Genomic DNA, 23,161 nt, shown 5'->3' with positions numbered 1-23,161 from the left:
GTCGTCATCATGTTCTATTCGGTTTTGCGCCGCGAACATATTTTTGTGATCTAAGTGTGCCGCGGACAAACAAGTTTGAGAATCACTGCACTCAAAACGTTATAGTTGTTTAGAAACCGCTGTTAAGATCCTAATGGTGTTTCCTTTGGTCGAATTCCTCGTAATACAAGGTCGAGTTCGTTGATAATGAAAGGTATGAAAAGTATTAACGGCGTTTCCTTGCAATTAACGGATAAAACAATTACTTTCAAATTAATTCTACCCATATTTGCAATGTGGTATGTTCGCTAGAGATATAATGTTCAACTCTCGGGCCATGTATTTCTGGACCCTAATCAGCCCTTGTACTTCAAATAAAATGTGGTTGAATATATGCGCTATAACTTCCATGATTATTTGTCGACCACTCAACACAAGCACCGCTTCATACAAAACTAATCGATAATTTCAAACTTCTCTCTGTGTACAAGGTATATCTGCGCTAGTGGTTCTTTAATTTGTTATGTTTTAAATGAGAAAATAAGAATGAGAGTGAACAAGTTCTTATTGTCTTGTTTTTTTGTTGCTCTCCATTTCACAGGTAAGTTTTGACATTGCAATTGCTGTGCTAGAGATAGTACAACAATCTTTTAGATCTGTGCTGTGAGTTACGGTGACATGAGTTATACTCTTATTTAGTAAACTCTACAATAAATAGCTTACCTGTAAATCTCATTTATTTACCGACACTTTTCAGCGTCACATTGCGTTGTAAATATTTGTTCACTTCGTGCTGTGACGTAAGATTTTATATCATAACTACTTTACCAAGAACTTATTTTTGCCTATTCATCAGATATATTTCCAGCAATTTATAATAGGAGGTGGTAATCCTTGTAATGCCACTTTACGTAAATGATTCAGATGCAATACTGTTGTTTATATGCGCGTTTGTCTATGCAGGAAAGGTATCCGGACAGGAGTGTGGTTCGTTACTCACTGCGAAAACCGGAACAATTCGAAGCACAAATTACCCGGAAAAATATCCGTCATTCCACGACTGTTCATATACGATAAAGGTTTGTTTGTTTTTAGCAAAGCTTGTTTTTATCGATGCATTGGTTGGTGTATAATGTGCATGAATATTTACGTCACGATTTGCTTAACTATCAGTGGAGAATGGACATCTACGTGTCAAATTTATTGTGCTATGTTGTTTTAAAACTTATCAGTAAAAACGTTTATTCAAATCAAGGACTGTTGAATTTGTACCAATAATACACAAGAAAGGTTACATTGTTTGTTTTTTTTCAAGACATAAACCACGTGGTTAAACTATTGTTTTTTTAACATTTATACATGAAGTATATTATTTTTAGTCTAAAAACAGTAAAGCACATAAAATTTATTGAACAGGCCGATAACAGCGAGATGATCGTTATGACGTTCAGTGATTTCAGAATTGAAGTAGGAGAAGATTGCGAATTTGATTATCTGCTCGTTACTACTCGATACGGCGAAGACAGGTTGTTTACCCATGTCCGCGACATGCTTAACTTTCTACTTTTTGTGCAAAAGTTTCACTCATATGTTAAATATTTCTGTAAGGTATTGTGGCGAATCACTAGAGAGGGTGGGAGACAACGGTGTCATTACTGTGGATGGACCGGCCCGCTTAACCCATAAATCCGACGATTCTGTTGAACTTACCGGATTTGCCATGACATATGAAGGTACATAAAAAATTTATAATTTTTGTTTTAATAATCACTTCTTTATTTGAAAAAAGTTGGATTCCAAACTCACATGGCAAATTTGTAAACGACTAGCTGTTAAAACTTCATGCATTATTGATAATTCCGTTGTTCATACATATTCCAAGGATGGGTAATCTGCACTTAATGTCGATAGTAGCTCTTCGGACTGAAAAGTAATATAGTATCTCAAACGGAGAGAGTTATGGCCTTCAATAGTAACTGATTTTGCGACTCACCGCTTTTTTGGTTTCCGCAAGTGTCTCTTGTACAAAAGGTGTTTTATCCACCACTGTCATAAACATTTTACAATATTTACCCTTTGAGTGAATATGCAAGATTTACGGATCCGAAGCCTAAGCTTCCGGTAAAATCTGGAAGGCAAATCTGAATCTAAAATCGAGATGCATTTGGTTTTAGTAAAACCTAATCCGAACCCCCCCACCACGACGCCACCCCCAACTACAACCCCACCACCCACAACCCAACCTCCCACCACCACAACTTTACCAGCTGGGGTTACATGTGATGACGAACCTTGCCAAAATGAAGGGGATTGTGCCATGGATGGATCAGATATTATTTGCTTCTGCCAAGATGGATTCGATGGACAATATTGCGAAATAAGTTAGTAAATGATTGAGATGGGATCTCCTAGAGAGATACTGCATGATTTTTGTTCAACTTCATCAGATTTTCTAACATTAAATAATATTTATACACAATCTTCGTTAGTTATGTTTGATAGCAATTTATTCACCTAAAGATAAAACTTTTTAAGATGTTGACGAATGTGCTTCTAATCCCTGTGAAAACGGGGGTAGTTGTATTGATGGAGATAACTCCTGGTCCTGCGATTGTGTTCCTGGGTTTATTGGAGAAACGTGTGGGATCGGTAAGTTGCTTTAATTGAATAATATTAAATACAGGGATAACATTTCCTGAGGGTGCTTTTATTGAGGAGAAACGAATCCAAAACCTTAATCCAAGTTATAAACATAAAATTTTGTGTTAAGATTTTGACGAATGTCGAACGGAACCTTGCAAGAATGGTGGGACGTGTGAAGATTTGGTAAATTCCTTCAACTGCGTTTGTGAAGTGGGGTGGACAGATTGGGATTGTGGAGAAGGTAACGATGTTGCATAAAACAATAGATTTACAAAATTATGTCAGAAAAGTTACCCCCAATTAAAAATCATATATTTTTGTTAAATTTTCCAAACTCAGAATTTATTGGCTTATGTGGCGTGTCTGCATTAACTACTATTAACACTGTAGCTGCAAAGTTTGTGACAAAGATACTTATATAGTTAAAGTTTTGTACATCAATTTGACGTATTCTTGTTCCGGCAATTTTAACATTTTATGTATCTCACAGAAATCGACGAGTGTGAACCAAATCCTTGCAAAAACTACGGAGTTTGTGAAGATTACGTTGGTTCATATTCATGTGTTTGTCATCCTAAATTTACTGGAACGAATTGTGATATCCGTGAGAAGTTGTTATTTCTTCTGCTTTGCATATTTTCCTAATAGTGATTTTCCCAAATGCTTCCCGTAGTTAAGCAAACATCGAAACAATCGAAAAACTTGTGAAAGAAATTTTCCAAACCAAACCACTCAATTTTCGGCAAAACGTTTCTAATTCGAAAAGTCTGTACGGTCTTCTGCGGTGCCAAACACCCATTTCAAGTTTAACCCAAATTTTTCGTTCAACACTAAATACTAAAATAAAATTTATCTTTCAAAAGCTGTTGACGAGGAAACAACTCCGGCTCCTGAAGTTGATCCAACCACCATCAGACCACCAGAAACAACGCAAACTCCTCCAGCTCAAAGCCAACCAGAGGGGCCTCCTGAAAGCGATTCGTCTCCAGGATCGAATTCCGATCTTCATTCAATCTCCATGGAAGATTACGGCGAACCAAATCCTGAGGAAACGAGTCCGGAGTACGAAGGCGATGGTCAAGATGGCGGAAGAGTGGATGAGGATCAAACCAGTCCACCGGAGACGGAAATGGGAAATAGTTCCACACCACCAAGCAACGAAACAGAAGCTGGTAAGACAGGTAAGTTTCACAAAACCCAATACAACTACCAAATCGCAACACAAAAGAAACTATACACGTAAAAATTTCCAAATGCCACTACTACTTTAATTTTCAGACAAAAACACGAAGAGTGCCCCCTACGGCATCATATTTGGCTCCATCTTTGGCGCGTTAGGCGTTCTTGGTATCATCCTCGGTGTGTTATATTTTCACAAAACTACATCCGGCAGCGTTAAAATCCATCCCCCGCCCACTTCGGCTAATGACGTCAAAGCCGAGAGCGGTTTCTTGCAGAAGAAAAGTCAAGGTATTTCACAAGAGTGTCTCAGTGCGTGACGTCATAACTTGTCATGTCATCAAGCTTTGCAGTGTGTTGGAAGTCGTTATTGCTGTTCATACAATTATCATCACCGCAGATATGTTTGTTTTTGCAAAATAAACTACTATTGCTTTGCGACATTCGGGTGTTTCATCTTGCTTTTCGGAATCAAATTTGCAACCATTACTAAAACGTAATAGTTGCATTCATTCACACAGTAAAACATCGTTTCAACAACTGCATTCACACATTCATTCACATGTTATGAAACAGTAGAAGTTCATCAGCATTTCATTTACGACAAAAGGTTTCACATGTGCGTGACTTCTACCAGTTTCGTCGTTTCTAAACAAATCAAACTGAGAGTTACCATGCACAAGTTTGGCCTTGATAGACGAAAACTGGTTTGAGTATCGTGCACATGTGAATGTAAAAAACAGCAGTTTTCCAAAAATTTCAAAACCTTGACTTCTAAATATATCATCTGCTCACTGCGCCTATTATGACGCAATAAAGAAGAACTTCTGTTGGTTTTAGCACCAGCTGCTGGAGAGAAGGAAGCGTTGAAACCCTCGACAGAAGATCGCAAGAGCGAGGCAAGAAAGAAAAAATTTACTAAAAAGAGAAAAGACACAAGAAAACTTGCATCCAGGGATTTGATGGTTTCAAGCTCGGTCGACAGTGGTATTACGTCACGTCCGCCAACGTCTTACGTAGATGCAGTGACGTCAGGCAACGCTGTTACTACGACTGATGGTTCGGTTGCGAAACTAATGGACCCCACGGCAGAACAAGGTGACAACAGCAAAGTTCGCACAGGAAAGAGCGACAAGAAGAAAAAACACAAACACAAGGACAAGAAACGTCGTGATCCGTTGCCTCCTGTCACATCCGGGACACCTCCAGTGCCACTTGTCACAGTCGTAAATCGTTCACTAAAACCTGTGAATACCCCTAATTTCCCACTAGCGGCACCAATAAAAATGGGCAATTTGCCGTTTTCACAACCTCCAGTAGTTGAAAAACCATCGAAACCATCGGAAAATTTTGTAGAAGAAATTTTCCCAAATCAAACCACTCAATTTTCGGTTAAACCTTTCCAATTCGACAAGTCTGTTCCGTCTTTCGCGACACCAAACACCGAATTCAAGTTTACCCCAAGTTTTACGTTCAACCAAGAACCCTCAAACTCATTAACACGCCGAAAGCGTAAAATTGCTCACCGTGCATTGGGGCCGCGACCAAAAACAGCGGCTGCGGACCCGAATCCACCGAAACCTTTCCGAAACCTTCCAAACATTTCCGAAGTTGTTTCTCAGCATTTTGCCAAGCACGAAGATGAATTCGGTTGCAAAAGTGAAGCTTCAAGCAAGACGGGGCTTGAAACCACAAAGCCAGTATTTTTCTCCCAAATCTCGAGCAAAAAGCAGTTTCATAATTCTCAAGCTTTACCACAACCTACCACAAGTGGCTACAGTTCTCCACTAACTGCCACAAAAGAACCACCGTCGCCACCTTCCGGTTATAGCCTACACTCTCCCAGACAGCAAAGACCACAGCAAACCCCATTTGGGCCAATATCCCACTTTAATGACACCCCTCATCTTGGGGCTCCACGTTACCCACAATCCCCTGCGGAGCGGCCCCGCACCAGTCGAAAAACGTCATCAAGACGTGCGTCATCAGTTCGTGGTACAACCACTTCGATATCTTCGGTGGATGAGTTATTTGAAAGCAGAAACCCAAACAGTTTTGAAAATTCTGCTTATCCCATTGTCACCCACTCACCCCGTCCCAGGTCGTTAGCCCCACTCGGTAAATCCCCGATCCAGGGAAAATTAGCAACAAATCAATCGAATCGAACGTGGTCGAATCCGTTTGCAGACCGAAGTCCGGCAAATGAAAGAAAATGAAAAGTTTGTGTTGCTGCCAACGAAAGCTCAGTTAATTAATACCTGCTTAAGGCGACTTTATATCATGTGTTTATTATTTATTCAATCGTTGATAAACGCAATATATGTACACACAAAAATCATATCACATTCCTATACATCAGACGACATTTACATAAAATTGTTAAACATAGAATTCAAACGATTCAAGAAATATTAGAATAATGCGTAAAATATGGATAAATTAACAGATGTCACTCAAACAAAAACGCGTTTTCACGAGTTAACTTTAAAACTCTCCGACCCTGTTTGTCGGACGCAAATTGATCAAAGTAATCATAAATTCTTACATTGTCCATTTTTGCGTCATCTTCGACGTCACGCTGGGAATGAAAATGATTTCTTCGTCGCGCTTTCTCGGGAAGTTCTATTTGTTGAAGCACGTGACCAGATGGTAGTTTTTGATTGGACGTTTCGTCACTTCCGATGCTCCTCAAGGCCATAGCATCTGAAGACGATTTGTCACGTGACATTTTGCCACCATCGGGTATTCCTCGCTTGAGGGCGTGCGAGAGGTAGTTGATGAGTGTTGCAGCAGCGTCGGGAGCGATTTTCACGTCTTTTGTCGGTTGATGTTTGCGAGATGTATTTTTCTTCGGATCTAGTGGTTATAAGACAAACTTAATATTTGGGTGAAACTTGATTGGGTGTTTTTGGTGGATATTTTGTTTCTATGTTGTTAATTTGTTCAAATAAAATGTGTCCACTAAGGCAGAAATTTACCATACGAAAACAACGCTGTGCATATATAACATAACCGTGTTGGAAAATACAATCGCTGTTTTTTTGTCCACAACTTGGTTGCAGGCTTACTGTATTTGACGTTTTCAACAGATTTCAATACATCGGACAACAAACTTCTACCTCTTAATTTTCTTTGATCTTTCTGCTTGTTCGAATATAAACTGTGTCGTTTTGAATGCATGATTGGTTCTGCAAATAAATAATTTCACTTCGAAATTTTTCAGCTTTTTGGCAATTTGCAGTTGCATCCATGTATTGCTTATAAAAGATCTTATCCTGCTATCTTTTGACAGAACTTTCTTGGTTGGCAATTGAATTATATGACATTTTGCTTTATTCAGTTCAACAAGAGTTGAAACTCCTTGTTGAGACACCTAATTTGTTTACCATGAGAATGGCCAAAAGAACCGGTGAAATTGTAGTCCGGAATCTTCTCATCGTCCTTTTGAACTTTCGGGTGACCATCGACAACCGAATGTCTGCAAATTTTTTATTTTGGTTTATATGCATTTAGAGATACACGAATGTTAATGCACATTCTTACAAAATTAAAGAAATCAGAAACCATCAGTTGTACAAACCAACATACGATGTATTGCTAATGTCTTCCATGCATTCTCTGAATTTTTATTGATATAGGTTTATATCCGAAAAGGATTTTACATTTGAGGAACAACGGACACAACAAGGCGTGGATTCAGTTACCTTCGTTTACCACCAACGCGAATTCCAGGATATCCATTTGTTCCATGATAATGAGGGTTGTAACCATGGTTACTTGGTACAAAGTTTGGCAACATTGAATCGTAATGATAAGATCCGTTCTCCCCCTTGTGACCGATAAAATTACTTTTTCCTTCCGCTTCGTGGCGTTCTGTCCACGCTTTTCTGGGGGTTTGTTGTTTGTTCTCGTTTGCTGCATAATTTCCTGCATCTGGTTGACCTGAAAAGTACGCCAAACTTTTTTTAAAACTTTTAATTTTATTAAAATATATATAGAGCTTTACACAGAAATTATACTTTATATTATGCTTTCAATCAATGGGGAAATTTGCGACCAACATATGTAAACAAAAGGTTGATTAATTTAAATTTTTAACATTGTTATTATTATTTTTAAGTGGTATTTCGATATATAGCACTTATGCATGGTAACCCACCTCTCCCAGTAAGCTGTATGACGTCACCGTGACTGACTTTTTTCCGTTTGCACAGAATCAGACACACGAAGGCGCCCATGAGCAATATACAAATAAGCGCAGCGGCTGAAGTGGCAATAAGAGCATTTAAATAGTCCGGTGAATCTGTGAAGAATAAAGTTATTTCTGTTTCGTGTCCTATTTGTGCAGCTCAAATTGTGTAACGAAGTCTTGGTTAAGAAAATACGATTTTGTGAAACAAAATTTTTCATCAAATCTTCACCTTTTGCAAAACTTTCGCATTGTTTTCCTTCGAATCCATCCGCACATAAACAAGCCTCGCTAACACCTCCAACTACTACGCAACTACCGCCATTCAAACACGTGATCGATGAGGTCATCTCACAGAAAGCAGTTTGAGTGGATGAGACCACGGTGGTTGTCAACATGGTGGTCGGGGCTGTTGTTGTTGTTGCTGCCGTTGTAGTGGAAGTTGTAGCTGTGCAGTAAATTCAATACTACGTAAAAATACAGATGCGTACGCAGTGCAAAAGTGACAATTGTGTTAATAGTAAAACTAAAGATACAGAATAATTGGGTGGTTTAGACCTATTGAATAAAATTCTTTAGATACATGACGTCACTTACTTGGGGGTGAGATTTCACAATTGTTTCCGCTGTAGCCATCCACACACTCGCACATATATCGAGCGAACATGTCGGTACATTTCCCACCGTTCAAACAAGGAGATGACGCACACTCATTACTTTCTATTCATTTTATCAAAATGGTCAGTGCATAAAATAATGAAATTGAGAAAAGTAACAGAACTGAAAATCTAATTAGGAATTCCCACGAAAAAGGCAAATCACAATTTAAAGACAGGAAATTTGAATTAAAACTTTGTTGTTCTTGTAAATTTCACTTTTATTTCGAAATTACCTGCGTCACAATCTTTTCCCGTGTAGCCAACTGCGCATGTGCAAACATACGTGTCACCCATATTTTCGCAGGTTCCACCATTTGCACACGGCCGCAAAAAGGCACAGCGGTCGTTTATTACGTCACAAATGTCGCCCGTAACACCGCTTGGACACAAACACGTGAATCGGTTGACGTCATCGGTGCAGGTACCTCCGTTTTGACAGGGATCGGATCGACACTCGTTGATTTCTATCATGTTGCACAAAAAATATTTGTTTTTAGACCCAACATGTTATATTTATTTATTTGTAATTTTATTAAAAATAGAAAATTTTGAAGCCAAAACAATCGCTTGTTGTTCGTATTATTATTTTTTTTTCAATTTGCAAATGGCAAACAAATGATGTTGGACAAATTGTACATAAGAACTGTATTGCAACACAGAGAGTAGCAAATGCAGCATCACTAGCAGGTTTCGTGTTGTTAGATCGCAACGAAAGAATTATAATCATTATTCTCGATTTTCACCACATTTTTGGCATCCTACAACTATATGGCTGAGATGACACTGTGTTTTTAACTCTTTTGTTTTTATATTCCAACATTTTTTTACGCTCACCATTTTCGCAGTTGATTCCCTCCCAACCACTTGAACACTGACACGTGTACGAAGTGTTGTCATAGTTACAACTCCCTCCATTTTGACACGGATCAGACAAACACGGCGACAAAACTGTTGAAAGTTCGACTTCAGTATTTGGAAATATATTTATGTCAAAACATATGAAAGTTTTTTTCTTCTTCAGATCTAATAAAATTGTAAGCTACTGTATAAATAACTACCACAGTGTTAGACTTCTACTCAAGCATATTATACGATTTTGTTTCGCTACTTGTATTAAAACATGCATGAAAATAATATTGAATTCTTTTCAAAACTTTCAAATCAAACACTTTTCACAAAAGTTTTGACAATCCATCAAAATGTGTTTCTGATTTTGATATTTGTTCGGTTATTTTAAAACTTATCCCTATTCACTATTGCAAGGACACTCATATCACCGCGATAATAGTGTTTGTTTTAAGGTAACCTTCGAATTTAAGTCGAAATCCCTTGGACACGTTATATTTGTTGGTTTGCATATAAACTTCTAGAGGTCCAAAATGTGTGGCGTTTCTTGTCTTTTGTGGGTCGTTGCCACACAATCTGTACGAACGCGAATCTGCGCCTTGGAAAATTAAGCGGACGAAGTCTTCGGCGCAAATGTAACTTTCCCATATTTGCAAATCTTCGACCAAGACCTAAAATGAACTAACTGTTACATTCATAGCGACGTTTAGCTGCATGTGCGTTATAAGTTGTAGCAGAAACCCAGTTTAAACGTCGGAGATTCCCAAATGGTCCGTCATTTTATTGTTGTTGCAGAGTCGAAAGCTTACTTAAAGGAATTTTGTTTCCACAACAAATTGCATAACTTTTCAGTTGTTGCAGTGGTAAAAAAACGAATTACCGTATTACGCAAGCGAATTCATCTTTACTAAAAGGTCAACATTTTTTGTGTGCGTTGACATAACATTTTGTTAGAGATGAATGCGTTGTCGGTTGATTAACGTTGGGAAGCACTGGCATAAATTGAAACCCATTTCAAACAATAGGACAATAAACACATTAAAATGTTCATTGGAAATCCCTTAACTGTGACGTCATTTAAAGCAATATTAAAAAAATCCGGAGTATGGTACACAGAGATATCTTAAAATAACAAATATCTTGTTGTTGTGGTTGAAGAGATTTGTTATTGAAGCAGGGGTTTTTATTTCCTGTTAAAAGACACATCATTTAATATCGATTCTTATGGCTATTTACAAAGTCTTGTACTTTAAAAAGGGGGTTTTGTCCCCTTGTGAAAAACCACATAATGCAATATTGATTTCCCCCTTAGTAATATTATAGCACTTATGTTCATAATAATTATCGTTATCCGGGGCAACGTTTACACGCCCCCACAAACATTGTTAGGGAGAAATTATTAATTCTCCAAAACCCTCATAAGTCACGCACTGATATTTGTCCATTCTGACGCGAGTCACCTTATATGACTTTGACGTCACACTTCTCTTTGTTGTGTGACAAAGTGGCCATCGAGTAATTGACACACAATGGGAAAAATCCACTCATTCATTACGAGATTTTCAATGCGGCTTTTGTTTAAACAAAGAATTTCTTTTCAACATGTTTAACTTCAACCCGATTCTGTATTCCACAGGTGGCCAACACGTTCAACATTTAGTTTTTACTCGTAGATCGCGTCTGATTTTGTGTTGTTTTCGTGAAATAGGTTTTCACAATCGTTTAGTTTTTGACAAAAGTTCCTGTTAACGTTCGCCTGACATTTTGTTTTCCTTCGTTTGACGCGTTGGCTACCTCCGCTATATTCAACAGCGTAAAATATGTGAAATCGTGTTAAAATATTTAAGATGTTAAAAAAAGCATTATGTCCATTGTGTTACTGCTTATATTGCGCAAATGACACTTGTACTTGACTAAAAACCATGCATAACTGGGCTGACAATTTTAGACATTGGCATGCATTTGGTGATGCAAATCGCGTAAATGACGTCATGCAATAAAATAAACCTTGAAATGAAAGGGAAAAACCCTTTCCCCCAACACTTCCGTCAGATTCGAAAGTTACAGATAACGGAAGTGCGCCCTCTCGTGGATTCCCTTCGATTGTTCGACCACAGAATTTCTGTTCTGCTTGGCCGGTAAACCGTAACGACATAAAGTCATATTGACAATTTCGCGCGTTTTCAATGTCAAGGTCGTCCAACGTGACCTGTAATGACCTTCATTGTAAGGTGGGTAATAACTTGTTTCTCAAGGGAAATTATCATACGTGGTTTCTACATAAATCGCATGAAATGGTGGTTTTCAACGTGTAAGTTGTTACGCACAGTCAAGATTTAACAGCACATTTGGATAAGAAAGCTTGAAACATTAAAAAAACGTCGTGAAGGGATCGATTTCACCACAACAAAGTTTTGGGAAACGATTGCGGTGATAGATTATCGAAACCCATTATTCTCCATGTCAAATACAATTGTTGTCATATCATCCAACTCTTCACAGCCAACTTTCCTAGAAAAACATCGTAGGCGCGCACAATTTCACGGATTTTCGAAGAGATTTAGTCCGAGCATTGGGCATTCTTATTGTGGACCAACACAAAGCATGACATCCGTCTTATTGTCATGGTAACAACAACAAGCGTAAACGTTTGATCCAGCTGCTTACGGGGCTTATGTTTGTACCTTTTCTTCGACCCAATTTTGAAAAGTGCGTATGTTTTAAATTATTTTATAAAAATACGCGTTAAATTGTTGAATTACATCAAATTATGCAAGATTACTTCAAATCCTTAATGCTTTGAAAGGCTAAATTTTGACGTGGAATATCGAAACATCGACCTTATACAAATTTATCAACGGTTGAAGATGAACACAAACTAAAATATAATCATTTCGAAATTGTCACTCACCCGTATTTGCATTCCATCAACTTGTGGGAGGACCCGCCATCGGCACATGAGGTTGTTTGGGTAATCCCCCGGATATTCAGGTGACGTTATCACACCTTTATCCACTGTAATGTCACTTCCGCACGACGAGAACACAGGTGCTTCGCTGCTGTCGTATTGTGATGTCACAAAGCCTGAGTAATAAACGAACAGGGTTCGAGAAGCTTAAAGCGCCAACTTTTTGTTGAAGTAATATTTCAACTAACAAAGTGTAGTTGCCCAAGCATATGTTTACAAAAAAAAGTTAGTACGAAGTTGGCACTTATTGTTACACGCATTCATGAGACTCTAAACACAGACTAAAACATCACCACCACCCATTTCTTCCTAATAAATGAAATTTTAGAATATTGTGATTTAATAATCTGTTCTTCTGGCACAATAAAAAACGTAACTTTATTCAGTTACGAGTAAAGTTACGTTTTTTATTGTGCCAGAAGAATAGATTATTAAATTACAATATGCCTGGCAGCAACAAAAACATTATATTTCAGAATATTATTCAACATAATCCTCACCCACAAGCGATAGAAGTAGATAAAAGAATAGCATGATATTGCACTGGTTAGAATTTGCTGAGATGCTAAAAACACTCCACGATAACCAATCTGAAACACAGCTTGCTTTGCTTTGTACCTTACAGTGTCCACAATCGTTCGATCACAATGTGATTTATCTGGACACACACCCTTCGGGTTGTTGTTCAGCGCCAAAAACTGGGCTTAGTTTTTATGTGCTAACGCGTAACAAGTGCCTGTTTGTCACGTCATAGTGTCGGTGGTGCCAGTGTTGTTATTGCCCGAATAATCGGTAGCTCTTATGTGGTGATAATAGTCCTCGAGTTAATATTTTGATATTCAAGCAACAAATCGCTCCCTGTGGTTAAGTGTCGTGGCTTATAGTTCGACAATAATGTACAGTGGTTTGAATTGACTCTGTGGAATTTGTGATTGGGGTCGTGTACTCTTGCCATCAAGTATCAGACAGAGTTACTTACTTTAATTCAAATGTTTTTGATGTTGCAAAAATCCATAGCGATAGTAGGTGTATAACCTGTAACATCACACTATATAATTTTATACGTAAAGCAATAAGCTTAACCTCAAAAAGGCAAAAATTCCAAATATATACGCATCCGACTCCTTATGTTACTGCAACCCAAAGTACCAAAAAATTTTACTATTTCTGACATGTTCTTATTGTAGCCGAAAATAAATCCTTTATGCTATTTTTTTGCTTTTTATTTAAAAAAAAAAGTTTTCAGTTCTTGGCATTCTTAGAGCGGCTTATCGAAACCCCATAATGAATCACAGTCAGCCGGCCAACAATCATTATATTTCGAGTACATGTGTGAAGTGTTCTGGGAAAACCGCATCCACTTACATGCCAACCACCATACAGCCAGGAGTGTTATTTTAGCCAAACCTGATTTCCCACCCCATATTTCACCACTTATATTTGCTTGTGTTTGATTGACATTGTGCCCTTGTGTATATACGTGTTCTGTGTGAGTGCAGTCTCTTGTTTGTTGTTGACATGGTATACTGTTTTTTTTTGCATGTTTGTTTTACTATTTTGCCTATGTTCCATTTTCTTGAATTTGCATGTATGAAATAATATACTCCACGAAAAAACGCGAAGTACTTTATAATGGTTGTCGTGAAGTAGAATGCAAAATTATTAATGTTGAAGAAGTGTCAACAAAACGATGCAATAGTTATATCTAAACGGAAATGGCTTGCATTTAACGCTGTATGAGCTGAAACGAATTCAAAATAAGGACGCCTACTTACAAATACGGTCACGTTCTTTAAATAAGAAATTACCAAAAAAAAATGTTTTCTTGCCTGAGCCAGATGAACAATTTTCTGGATGTTTGTTGACGATTAGCAAATAAATTAGTAATTTTTGGTTAAAAAAAGATTGCTAAAATTACAATTGCAAACACAGCCACAGCACACACACACACAATTTTAAGTTCGTTTTGAATTTGGCGAAAAAGTGGCGATTCGTTCATAAATTCATCAATAATTTTCCCATTTTTATTTCGATGAGGAAATGGTTGATCGGGAATCGGAACATCGAGAAATTCGCACAACGGCTTCCATCCATCTTTCAAGTCAAAATACAGCGTTTGTCCTTTCGGGGCCACCTTCAAAAACAAGACTGTGATAAAAAGTAATAGTTTTCTTTCTGACGATTTTCCCCGCATTTTACCTGGTGAACTCTGGCGTTGTGTTGGCGATATCGGAGCATGGGTAACAAAGTATTGATTGTTTTTACATTGGCATAAGGTGGTTTGTCAGGCAAAGAAAACTGCAGCCGTCCTAAAATAGACTTTTCTGGAAAATCTTTTTGCCCAAAGGGATAAGAAACGAAACAATATGACCCACACTTATTTATATTTAGGTAAACATATGGTAAGGGTGATGGAAGAAAACTAGATTTAGAGAAAGGTCACCGTGGACAACAAAAAATTAACGCATTACATAATTTAGCAGGTAAGGCAGCTTGAACATTTTTAGTGCGTCATGGAAATTAAACAAAACTGTTTGAACTGGATGTGAAGGAACGTTACGATTACAAGAACGCTTGCATAAGAGTAGATTTATATAAATATATATTGAGTAGTTTTATATAAAACAAAAGTATTCTTGCCATTGCCAGCAGCACGTTTGTAACTCACTAAAGGTGCTTGCCATATATCTGTATATTTTCCTTCCAGTCGGTGTCATCCATAAAAGCATAACAAACAATCGGTTTCTTCTTGCTTTCCACATCTGCTTCTCATAACTTTTCACCCACTCATCCACACTTTCACGTTCCGTGTGCACAATCTATGACATAATCGTAAGTTTAAGTACAAGTTATAGGGCGGAATCATTTCTTTCCTAAAATAGTACTCTGGGTTTGAAGCACGCTCTTGGTTATTTTCCTATCTAAATAACATTGTTATCGTCCTATGTTATTTGTTATCTTCGCAGCACAGTTTACTCGCCGCGGTAACTTTCGGTCAGTTTGTCACGTGTAGGTTTGTGTTGAAAGGTTACAAAAGGTCGTCCCCAAAGTTTACCAAGGGTTGCAATTAAGGTTTCCTGGAAGCAAAGGCATTTAAATAGTTTTGCGTTGCTTAGTAATAACCTTTAATCCGTCACACAGGTAATATTTGACGGTGTGATAATGTCCTTATATATCATCTCAACTTTTACAAGAGAAGAGAATCCTGTACACTAAAGAGATGTTTTTGTAGCAAACGTTTGCAAAGACAAATACAAAGTTGTGCTTTTAAAAAACAATACTCTCTGTACCTCGTGGTTTGGTCTGGTTTGGCCAAAAACGCTACCCAACGAATATTTGAAGTTAACTCAAGCATAGCCACTTTTTATCATACTCTCTAAAGTTCTTTTAGTTTCATGGAAATGGACTAAAGGTCGTCTTATGTTATGTATACTTGCGGCTAATATATCCATGCAAAAAAGACGACTCTAACCTTTGCATCTGGAAAAGCTTCGTGAAGTTCCTCCCAGAATGCACAGGCGGGTACGTCAGTGGCAGCATCAACATCATTAAACATTTTTCTAAAGTCCTCGATCGTGCAACCATCATCGCATGCCTTTAGTAACGGATCACCAAGCTCCGTAAATTGCTCTTCGAAATCATAAACCGTGTATCCCAAGATCCTTAAGGCTCTACATAACGTTTTTGTACCAGTTTTGGAAACACCACTGCAAATAATCTTCATAACTATTATTGGCTACTGCAAATACAAAGAGTGAATATGATGTTTGCAGGTCAAACATATGAACTAGACTTAACGGGTTTATTTCGACATGCATGCACGGTTTCTGTTGTAATTTGTCATAAATAGTTTCCATGCCGCATGTAGTTTCTCATGCTGTATCTTGCAGTGAGATTTGAAATGAAAAACGCGCAGATTGTTTATCACAATTTAATTCCATACGTAATGAGACGTAGTAAACTTTGCTCATCTTCCACCTCACAAACAGATCATACAGTAACGCGATGCCTTTTTCCAGTAAACGCAATCAAAACCGCATCGTGGTGACGTGCCCAGCAATATAAGCCTGACAACTACCAGGAGCTCGAGTTAAATATTTGCCGACAGCAGAATTGTTAACTTTTTATTTTATGAGAGATCCACCTTGACTGAAGGGGCGAAATATATGCGATGCAAGGTACGATCTGCTTCGCAAACAACCATGCACCAAAAGTGCTTCCCATATTTTGTACACACACCGTACAAGCGCGGTTAATATATAACTATTTCCTTTTGATGGGCGGGACACTAAACACTAACATCGCTTTATAGATAGCCTTTTGTGACGCGAAATCCGGACGATGTTTATGTAAAAGTTCAGTGTGCAAATGTTGCGTGAACCGTGTTTCAAAAACCTAATCATATCAGTAACTGCTTGTTGACGTGTCTAGCACGTTATAACCACGCATTATAACATACATCACAGCTCCGCGGTTAGTTGTTGTGGAATGACGTAGGTAAGATTATCCCAGTTCTTCTCTTTTTTGTCTATTTTGAGCCGTTTCATAATACTGCTCAGCTAAACTCCAAAAAATGTTGAAATTTTACATCGCAATGCAGCTTAACCTGATGCTAATCAATCACAACCAAAGCACGATGAAACCTCTTGCTTAGAAAAATTCTCACGCTGTAGCAATCTCGTGATCGTTTAATTACATTCCAAAGAAAACTATGTTTATAAACTGCATGTCACGATTAGTTACGTCACAAATGTTCCGTCTCTTTCAACAACCTCTTTTGCAGATCAACAAATTTTCGTTTCAATTGTCATTGGAAATATCCAATTTTTTGGCAAAATTTACAACTACCGTTACTCTCGCCTTGGTGACAATTAAATGAACTCGTTGAAACATTCGTGAAATGAATTGCCGGAAATAATTCGTATCGGGGTTTGGAAGAGGTAATATTTCACATCTGAGTTCGTAACAGGAAATAATTCGTAACAGAGATGGACCATGAGCAATAATTTTATAAAAACGTGCGCTTTGTGGAACTTCTTTTTCACAATACTGTTTCCAACCTTCTTTAATTTGTGGTGAAAACAAACAAATTAACCGATAGTTTTGTTTTTATGTTTCTAATTCGTATTTTCCCAGTGAGCTAATGTACGCTTGACATTTATCGAACCTATATTCCTCGTTTTACACTGTAAATTTTTACAGCATTAATTGTAAGCATTAGAAATTTTGGATATATAGGTATACCAAACTTCTGAATGACACGCGAGAAAAAAGTTTGGGAATCACTGTAATCTAAATGGGAACTGAACCAAATTTCTTGCATTTTTGTTGTCGGAGTTATTTTCTGATTACATCATCGTATGTCAGTATTGTGAACATAGAAGTACGCACATAGAAATATACGTCGGGGGTGACGATGATTTTGCATCAACATGAACAGTAATATAACACTCTCGAATATTGTTAACTGTTGTCATGATTTTAGAAGCATATAATTATAAACTGGTTGTATAGCTTTACGGAATTTTTTGTTTTCCAAGACTTTTTTTACATTCCTGCCACAGTTCAGGGTGGGCGTACATGTGAAGAAAGGGATTGAGAGAACTCATGATTTTTGGGAGTAACTGCATAAAAGTATTCGTTTGTTACATGGGGAAAATCTATTGTGACGTCATGCTGACGTTGACTGAGCTCCTGTTTATTATTGGGATCTATACGTTTGATATAGGCTACGTTGATAATTTTGTTCAATTCTGATATTATTGTTTCACTCACGCGAATCCAAACAGTGTGCAGGCAAATGTTTCCAAATACTTGTTGAGTACAAATAAGAAACGGCCCATAACCTAAAAACAAGAAAACTGGGACCACCAAAGTTTTCTGCGAAAAAAACGTAATATATAACATTCCAAAATAGTCAATAACCACTTACTTACCTTTGTTATATTTCGAAGCAGAAAACAGCAGTAGATCATACTGAGGAATGACCCAAGGCCGAAACCGACAATAAGAAACAAACTTGCGATCCTGGAATACCTAAACAAGAAAACGACAAACAACAATTAATTCGCTTAATTTTAAATGATGAGCTTGCCCAAATGCATTTTGCAACAACAAATATATAATATATACATTAAACTAAACTCATTGGGGAATCCAGGAAGGGGCTATAGGGGGTAAGTTAAAATTTTTAAAGTTGGGGTATTTGCAGTATCCAAAATGTAGCTTGTTTCCACAGAAATCATTTCCAGTCGTTTTCTGTTTCAGCGATGTTGCAAACGAACAACTTTTACTCGCTTTAAATCCATTAAATATTTGACTGTTTTACCGATTTTCAAGCTGGCTATGACCCACTACAACTACTCACAAGCTTCGATCATTTAGATTCATAAAACAGGCGACCGTATTATGGAACAGCGGAATAGGTTCCGTCACAGAAAAGTAAAAGAACGTGACAAGACCACAAATTATCCACGTCGCGTATATCTTGATCCATGTTAGTTTGTCATCTGTCATGTATTTAATTCATTAGGTAGTAATCACGTCAATCACGATACAGCAAATTACTCACCAACTTCGCCGTGCACCTTTTCAGTCGCAGCTCGATCCCATAGCATTCCTGCACTACTGACGAGATTAGGAGAACCAAGCAATGCAAGATAGGCATGAAACTGAACAAAATCATCAATAGATTAATTATTGACATATACGTTCTTCAACGTTTTTTCAAACAAATTTGATCACAGCAGGTCACCACCAAGCAAACAGCTAAAAACTGCTTTTCTAATGTTCCTGTTACTTGGTGTTGCCAGTTTGTGGTATAAAAAATAACAATAAACTTGGTAATCAACACTTGCCTGGCAACCGAACTCGCCAAATGGCCACCATTGTAGATATGTTGACATAACTACCATAGCAACATGGACAATGAATATCGTATCGGCAACTCCAAGCGATAGTAACCATGGAAACGATCGACGCAAGCTTGGATTTTTCAGCATCGCTTTTGCCACAAGGAAATATCCCAACATATGCAGACAAACTATGAAACCAGGTTATTTGTAAAGAGCAATATCGCAGTAAGTAATTTTGCAAAGCATATGTTTTATTGTTATATTTAATTTTTTATACATCCATGCAGATTGGTTTTTAGGGTAGCAATCAACGTATTAATTGCAAGTGTTTTTTTAGTTTCGGAGCACTCCTATTTAAAATACTTACTTCAACCACACAACTTAGAACAACCAGTTTTGAAGCCTGCTACCCACCTGCCAGCGTAGTAATAAAGAAAGCCAAGTTATAATCGAATGAATTTGTAATTTCCATAACGCTACAAATACGATCGGCGTAATATATAGTCTTGGCTTGCAACAGATGCCAACGCATAAACAACAAGTATTGAAATTATCAGCAACAACAAACTTAAGTATCATCTTCCGGATGTGCATGTATTGAGCACAAACACGAATTGCACGCAACAGAAAAACATCATTCTGGATTGCAATAAATGCAGTCGCGTTTGTCCACAACATTTCTGACAACTTTTACATACTAACTCCTAAACAGTTTATAGGCCTTGCTACAACTGCATTAAACAAATGAAATTTATGATAAGTGGGCAAAAAATGGCAACAGAACCTATCTGAATAATTGGGAGAGGCTATAAAATGATTTTTCAGCTTTAAAATTTCACAAATGTCTCTCATTTCTTCCGAAAATGTTGCCACTATTTCGACCGCTGTTCAGACTCAAAAACATTTTGGCTCCATTGCTTATACATGATTAGGCGTCATATTTGTGCACAGATTGACCAACCTGTTGTTTCCTTTATTTGTTTTATGTATGTGTTGCAGCAATGCAACAATGGGAATCCATAATGCCTATGATAACACGTCATCTTTTGTGTTGGTGCAGTGTCTACTTCCTGTGTGTGGACGGTGTAGGAGATGTTTACTCGGTGATAACACAAAACCTAACTATGACTCACAAAAGACTCCGACACTGTGCAATTAGTAATTATACTGGGTTGTATTAAAATTAGTAAAACGTTCGAATACTCACCTTAAAAGATGTCCATTTCAATGAGGCAGTTCAAGTAAATTCAATGATGTGTATTGAGACAGTATAAAAGTTCGAAGTTACAAGTCAAAAACTATCTGGCTATGCAGGTCAATCGGTCAATTATATAGACTCATTTTAAGTTGTACTGACCGGGTGGGAATGTTATAAAACAAACGTAAATAACTTAAAATCTTGAGGAAAATTTCAGTCTTGCGGAGCTGACCAAGATTAATTTCCATCACCTGCGAGAGCTGGCTTATTTAGCGATAAAATGCAATTCACTACCACGGGTCAGGTGGTTTAACGTATTAGTTTATATTAATCCAAATTTGGCGTTGTAAGTCTGTTTTTTTGTTAAATGCATTTAACAAAGTGATTATATAGGAAACACACTTTTTGGACTCTCTAGCGCTACTTATTGTGTTGCTAAGGGAACAACGTCATGCAAGTGAGTTGGGAACGAAAAGGTTTGCCTGTTGGTTTATTAATTAATGATTAGGCCAACTATCCTAATTAGGAGTCTGCATCAATGACTTTTAATCCACAATGTTAATCTTTCGAGAAAAGAACAACTCAAAGCCATCGCGATCGTATATAATTGGTTCCAACGTCTTGAAGTAGCCTAAGTAGCCAAGCATAAAATCCACCAGGGATGCACAAACCATAAATATTTTTATTTATTTTTTTATGTGTATTATAGCAAAACTTGTTTTTCATCGTTTTGGGGTATTTTCAAACTTTTTTACTTCTCCGAGCTAGTTTAATGGCATGCCTATTTTAGTAAATGAATGATACTGGAAAAAATTACATGATAATTTTGCAAGACACACTTTTAATATTGCAAAGCATAATAAAAGTTGAGTTCCTGAGTGAACTTCACTTTAGATTTTATGGTCCAGGACCATAAAGACCTGAGCGTTGGGGACAAAACTGGCATCTCCTTCTGGTTTTGAAATAATTAAATCTTCCAATTAATATGTACAATTGTTATTCTTAAATTGCCAATATGAAGACACAAGACAGGCAACGTTAACTTCAATCATTTTCACATTAGTAGTTTACATGCCAACCGATAGTAATAGAATCAGACTAGAATTACTAATTACAAAATTGTTGCAGTGTAACAATTTTTAGTGTTAGAATTAAAACTGTTTCTGTTGAAAAAAATTCAAGTTGAGCTAAACCATGACTTCCTCTCAAAAAAAGGTAGGTAATAATTTTAACTCTGTATTGTTTGTAAACAGTACATTACCCTTCACTGTTGGAACTACCTGAAAGTTTTGCTTGTCTTAAATCTTTTTGTAAACCTTCCCAATTACAAGTCCATTAATAATGTCAAGTAACATATTGCATGTAAAAAGCACAAAAAATAATTAAAGACTTTTCAACTGAAAAGTCATTAGATGATTGGGATGATGACCTTCCACCTCCAGCACCTCCAACTTCCACCAGGGAGGAATTGCTGCAGGGAAAAGAAGATCTCATGAAAGCAATGGATAACCAGGCTAAGTTGGTATGTTTCAAAATTTGCTCTAAAAACTAAATTGTCCAGAATGTTGTAATTAAGTATGTCCATTCATCTTAAACTACAACTATGCATTTATTCACTGTTTTATGTAGGCCCATTTGAGTGCTGATAAATGTGATTCTGTCAACCAGTTTGCTGTTGATCATCTCCTATCTGTAAAACCAGGTGTTGTTGTGCAGAAGGAAAAAACAGTGTTTACAACTTCTAAATAAAAAACACTTGTCAACTTTGTAAATTGCCACAGATCCAGTTTCTTACTTTTGACAAATTGAAATTGTAAACTGTCAAGACACTGTGCTCCGATGTTACACCGCAAGTAATTAGTTTGTGCAATTTATTTTTTATTGCCTGCCTGTCAGTTAACATAACATTGTTTATTCTCCCACCAAAAGCAATTGGAAATAGTGAAAAAAAACAGATTACACATAAAATAAACAGGATGGGCCAGCTTAGAACCAAAAGTAATTGTTGGGAAGCTGACCCTTCAGTTGCTTGTTGTATCAAAAAGGTATATTTTTACTGGATCCAAAATTATTGATCCAGATCTGAAAAACAACTCAAAAAATATCTTGTTAAACTTTTAGTTTTGTTTTTAACTGTCCAAATTTGCATCTTTTATTGGAAATGTATTTATGCAATCATGTTAAAAAGTGTGTACGTCTACAGATAAATTTTTCATATTTAATAAAGAAATGTTTTGTGTTTTTATCGTTTTATCTGCAAATGTACCCATGTACATACCCACCAACGCATTATATGAATTGAAAGTTAATCGAATTCAAAATTATTCACAAACGTTGACTAGTTTGTTTTTCAGTGTTTTTAGGCAACTTGTCACAATTTGCCAGGAAAGCCTTAAAACAGAACCGGTTGTCTATTGACAATAAACGTATTTATGAACAACTTGGGACTGGTTTGCAGCTGGGTGGATGTATGTGGTTAGTCGGGAGTTAGACTACTTAGAAGACGCACAGAATTGTGTGAAGGAGTTATTTAACTCCAACAGTAACCTTGAGATAGAGAAGGCAAGTTGCCATCGAGTCTCAGTCGGATCCTTTCGGGGTGCGAGACGCAGTCGTACCCCACGGTCACTCAGCGGAGGCGTACCC

The 23,161-nt window shown here is 37.3% G+C and overlaps 3 protein-coding genes and 1 long non-coding RNA gene across 4 annotated transcripts; 1 reads left to right on the top strand and 3 right to left on the bottom strand.

Moving 5' to 3' along the window:
• Positions 1-6,228: 6,228 nt before the first annotated feature.
• On the bottom strand, positions 6,229-7,600 carry LOC145907119 (uncharacterized). The gene is made up of 4 exons (XM_082994554.1): positions 7,506-7,600; positions 7,188-7,279; positions 6,921-6,989; positions 6,229-6,657 (listed from the first exon to the last, which is right to left on the bottom strand). Exons 1-4 carry the CDS (start codon positions 7,598-7,600, stop codon positions 6,251-6,253), a joined length of 663 nt encoding a protein of 220 aa, XP_082850680.1. The 3' UTR covers positions 6,229-6,250.
• Positions 7,601-14,357: 6,757 nt separating this feature from the next.
• On the bottom strand, positions 14,358-16,194 carry LOC145906558 (uncharacterized). The gene is made up of 4 exons (XM_082993991.1): positions 15,936-16,194; positions 15,132-15,282; positions 14,663-14,772; positions 14,358-14,597 (listed from the first exon to the last, which is right to left on the bottom strand). The coding sequence occupies exons 1-4, from the start codon at positions 16,185-16,187 to the stop codon at positions 14,358-14,360; spliced, it is 753 nt and encodes a 250-aa protein (XP_082850117.1). The 5' UTR covers positions 16,188-16,194.
• A 1,632-nt stretch (positions 16,195-17,826) lies between these two features.
• LOC145907118 (uncharacterized) lies at positions 17,827-19,789 on the bottom strand. The gene is made up of 8 exons (XM_082994553.1): positions 19,732-19,789; positions 19,321-19,505; positions 19,035-19,134; positions 18,831-18,972; positions 18,400-18,499; positions 18,239-18,343; positions 18,015-18,087; positions 17,827-17,930 (listed from the first exon to the last, which is right to left on the bottom strand). Exons 1-8 carry the CDS (start codon positions 19,787-19,789, stop codon positions 17,827-17,829), a joined length of 867 nt encoding a protein of 288 aa, XP_082850679.1.
• A 1,852-nt stretch (positions 19,790-21,641) lies between these two features.
• LOC145906544 (uncharacterized) lies at positions 21,642-22,946 on the top strand. Its single transcript, XR_014402826.1, has 3 exons — positions 21,642-21,730; positions 21,921-22,037; positions 22,145-22,946. It is a non-coding gene; the product is annotated as an uncharacterized LOC145906544 (long non-coding RNA).
• Positions 22,947-23,161: the final 215 nt, after the last annotated feature.

This window comes from Ascidia mentula, chromosome 6 (assembly GCF_947561715.1).
Source record: "Ascidia mentula chromosome 6, kaAscMent1.1, whole genome shotgun sequence".
Taxonomy (NCBI): Eukaryota; Metazoa; Chordata; class Ascidiacea; order Phlebobranchia; family Ascidiidae; genus Ascidia; species Ascidia mentula.
This window is presented reverse-complemented; position numbering and strand designations above follow the sequence as displayed.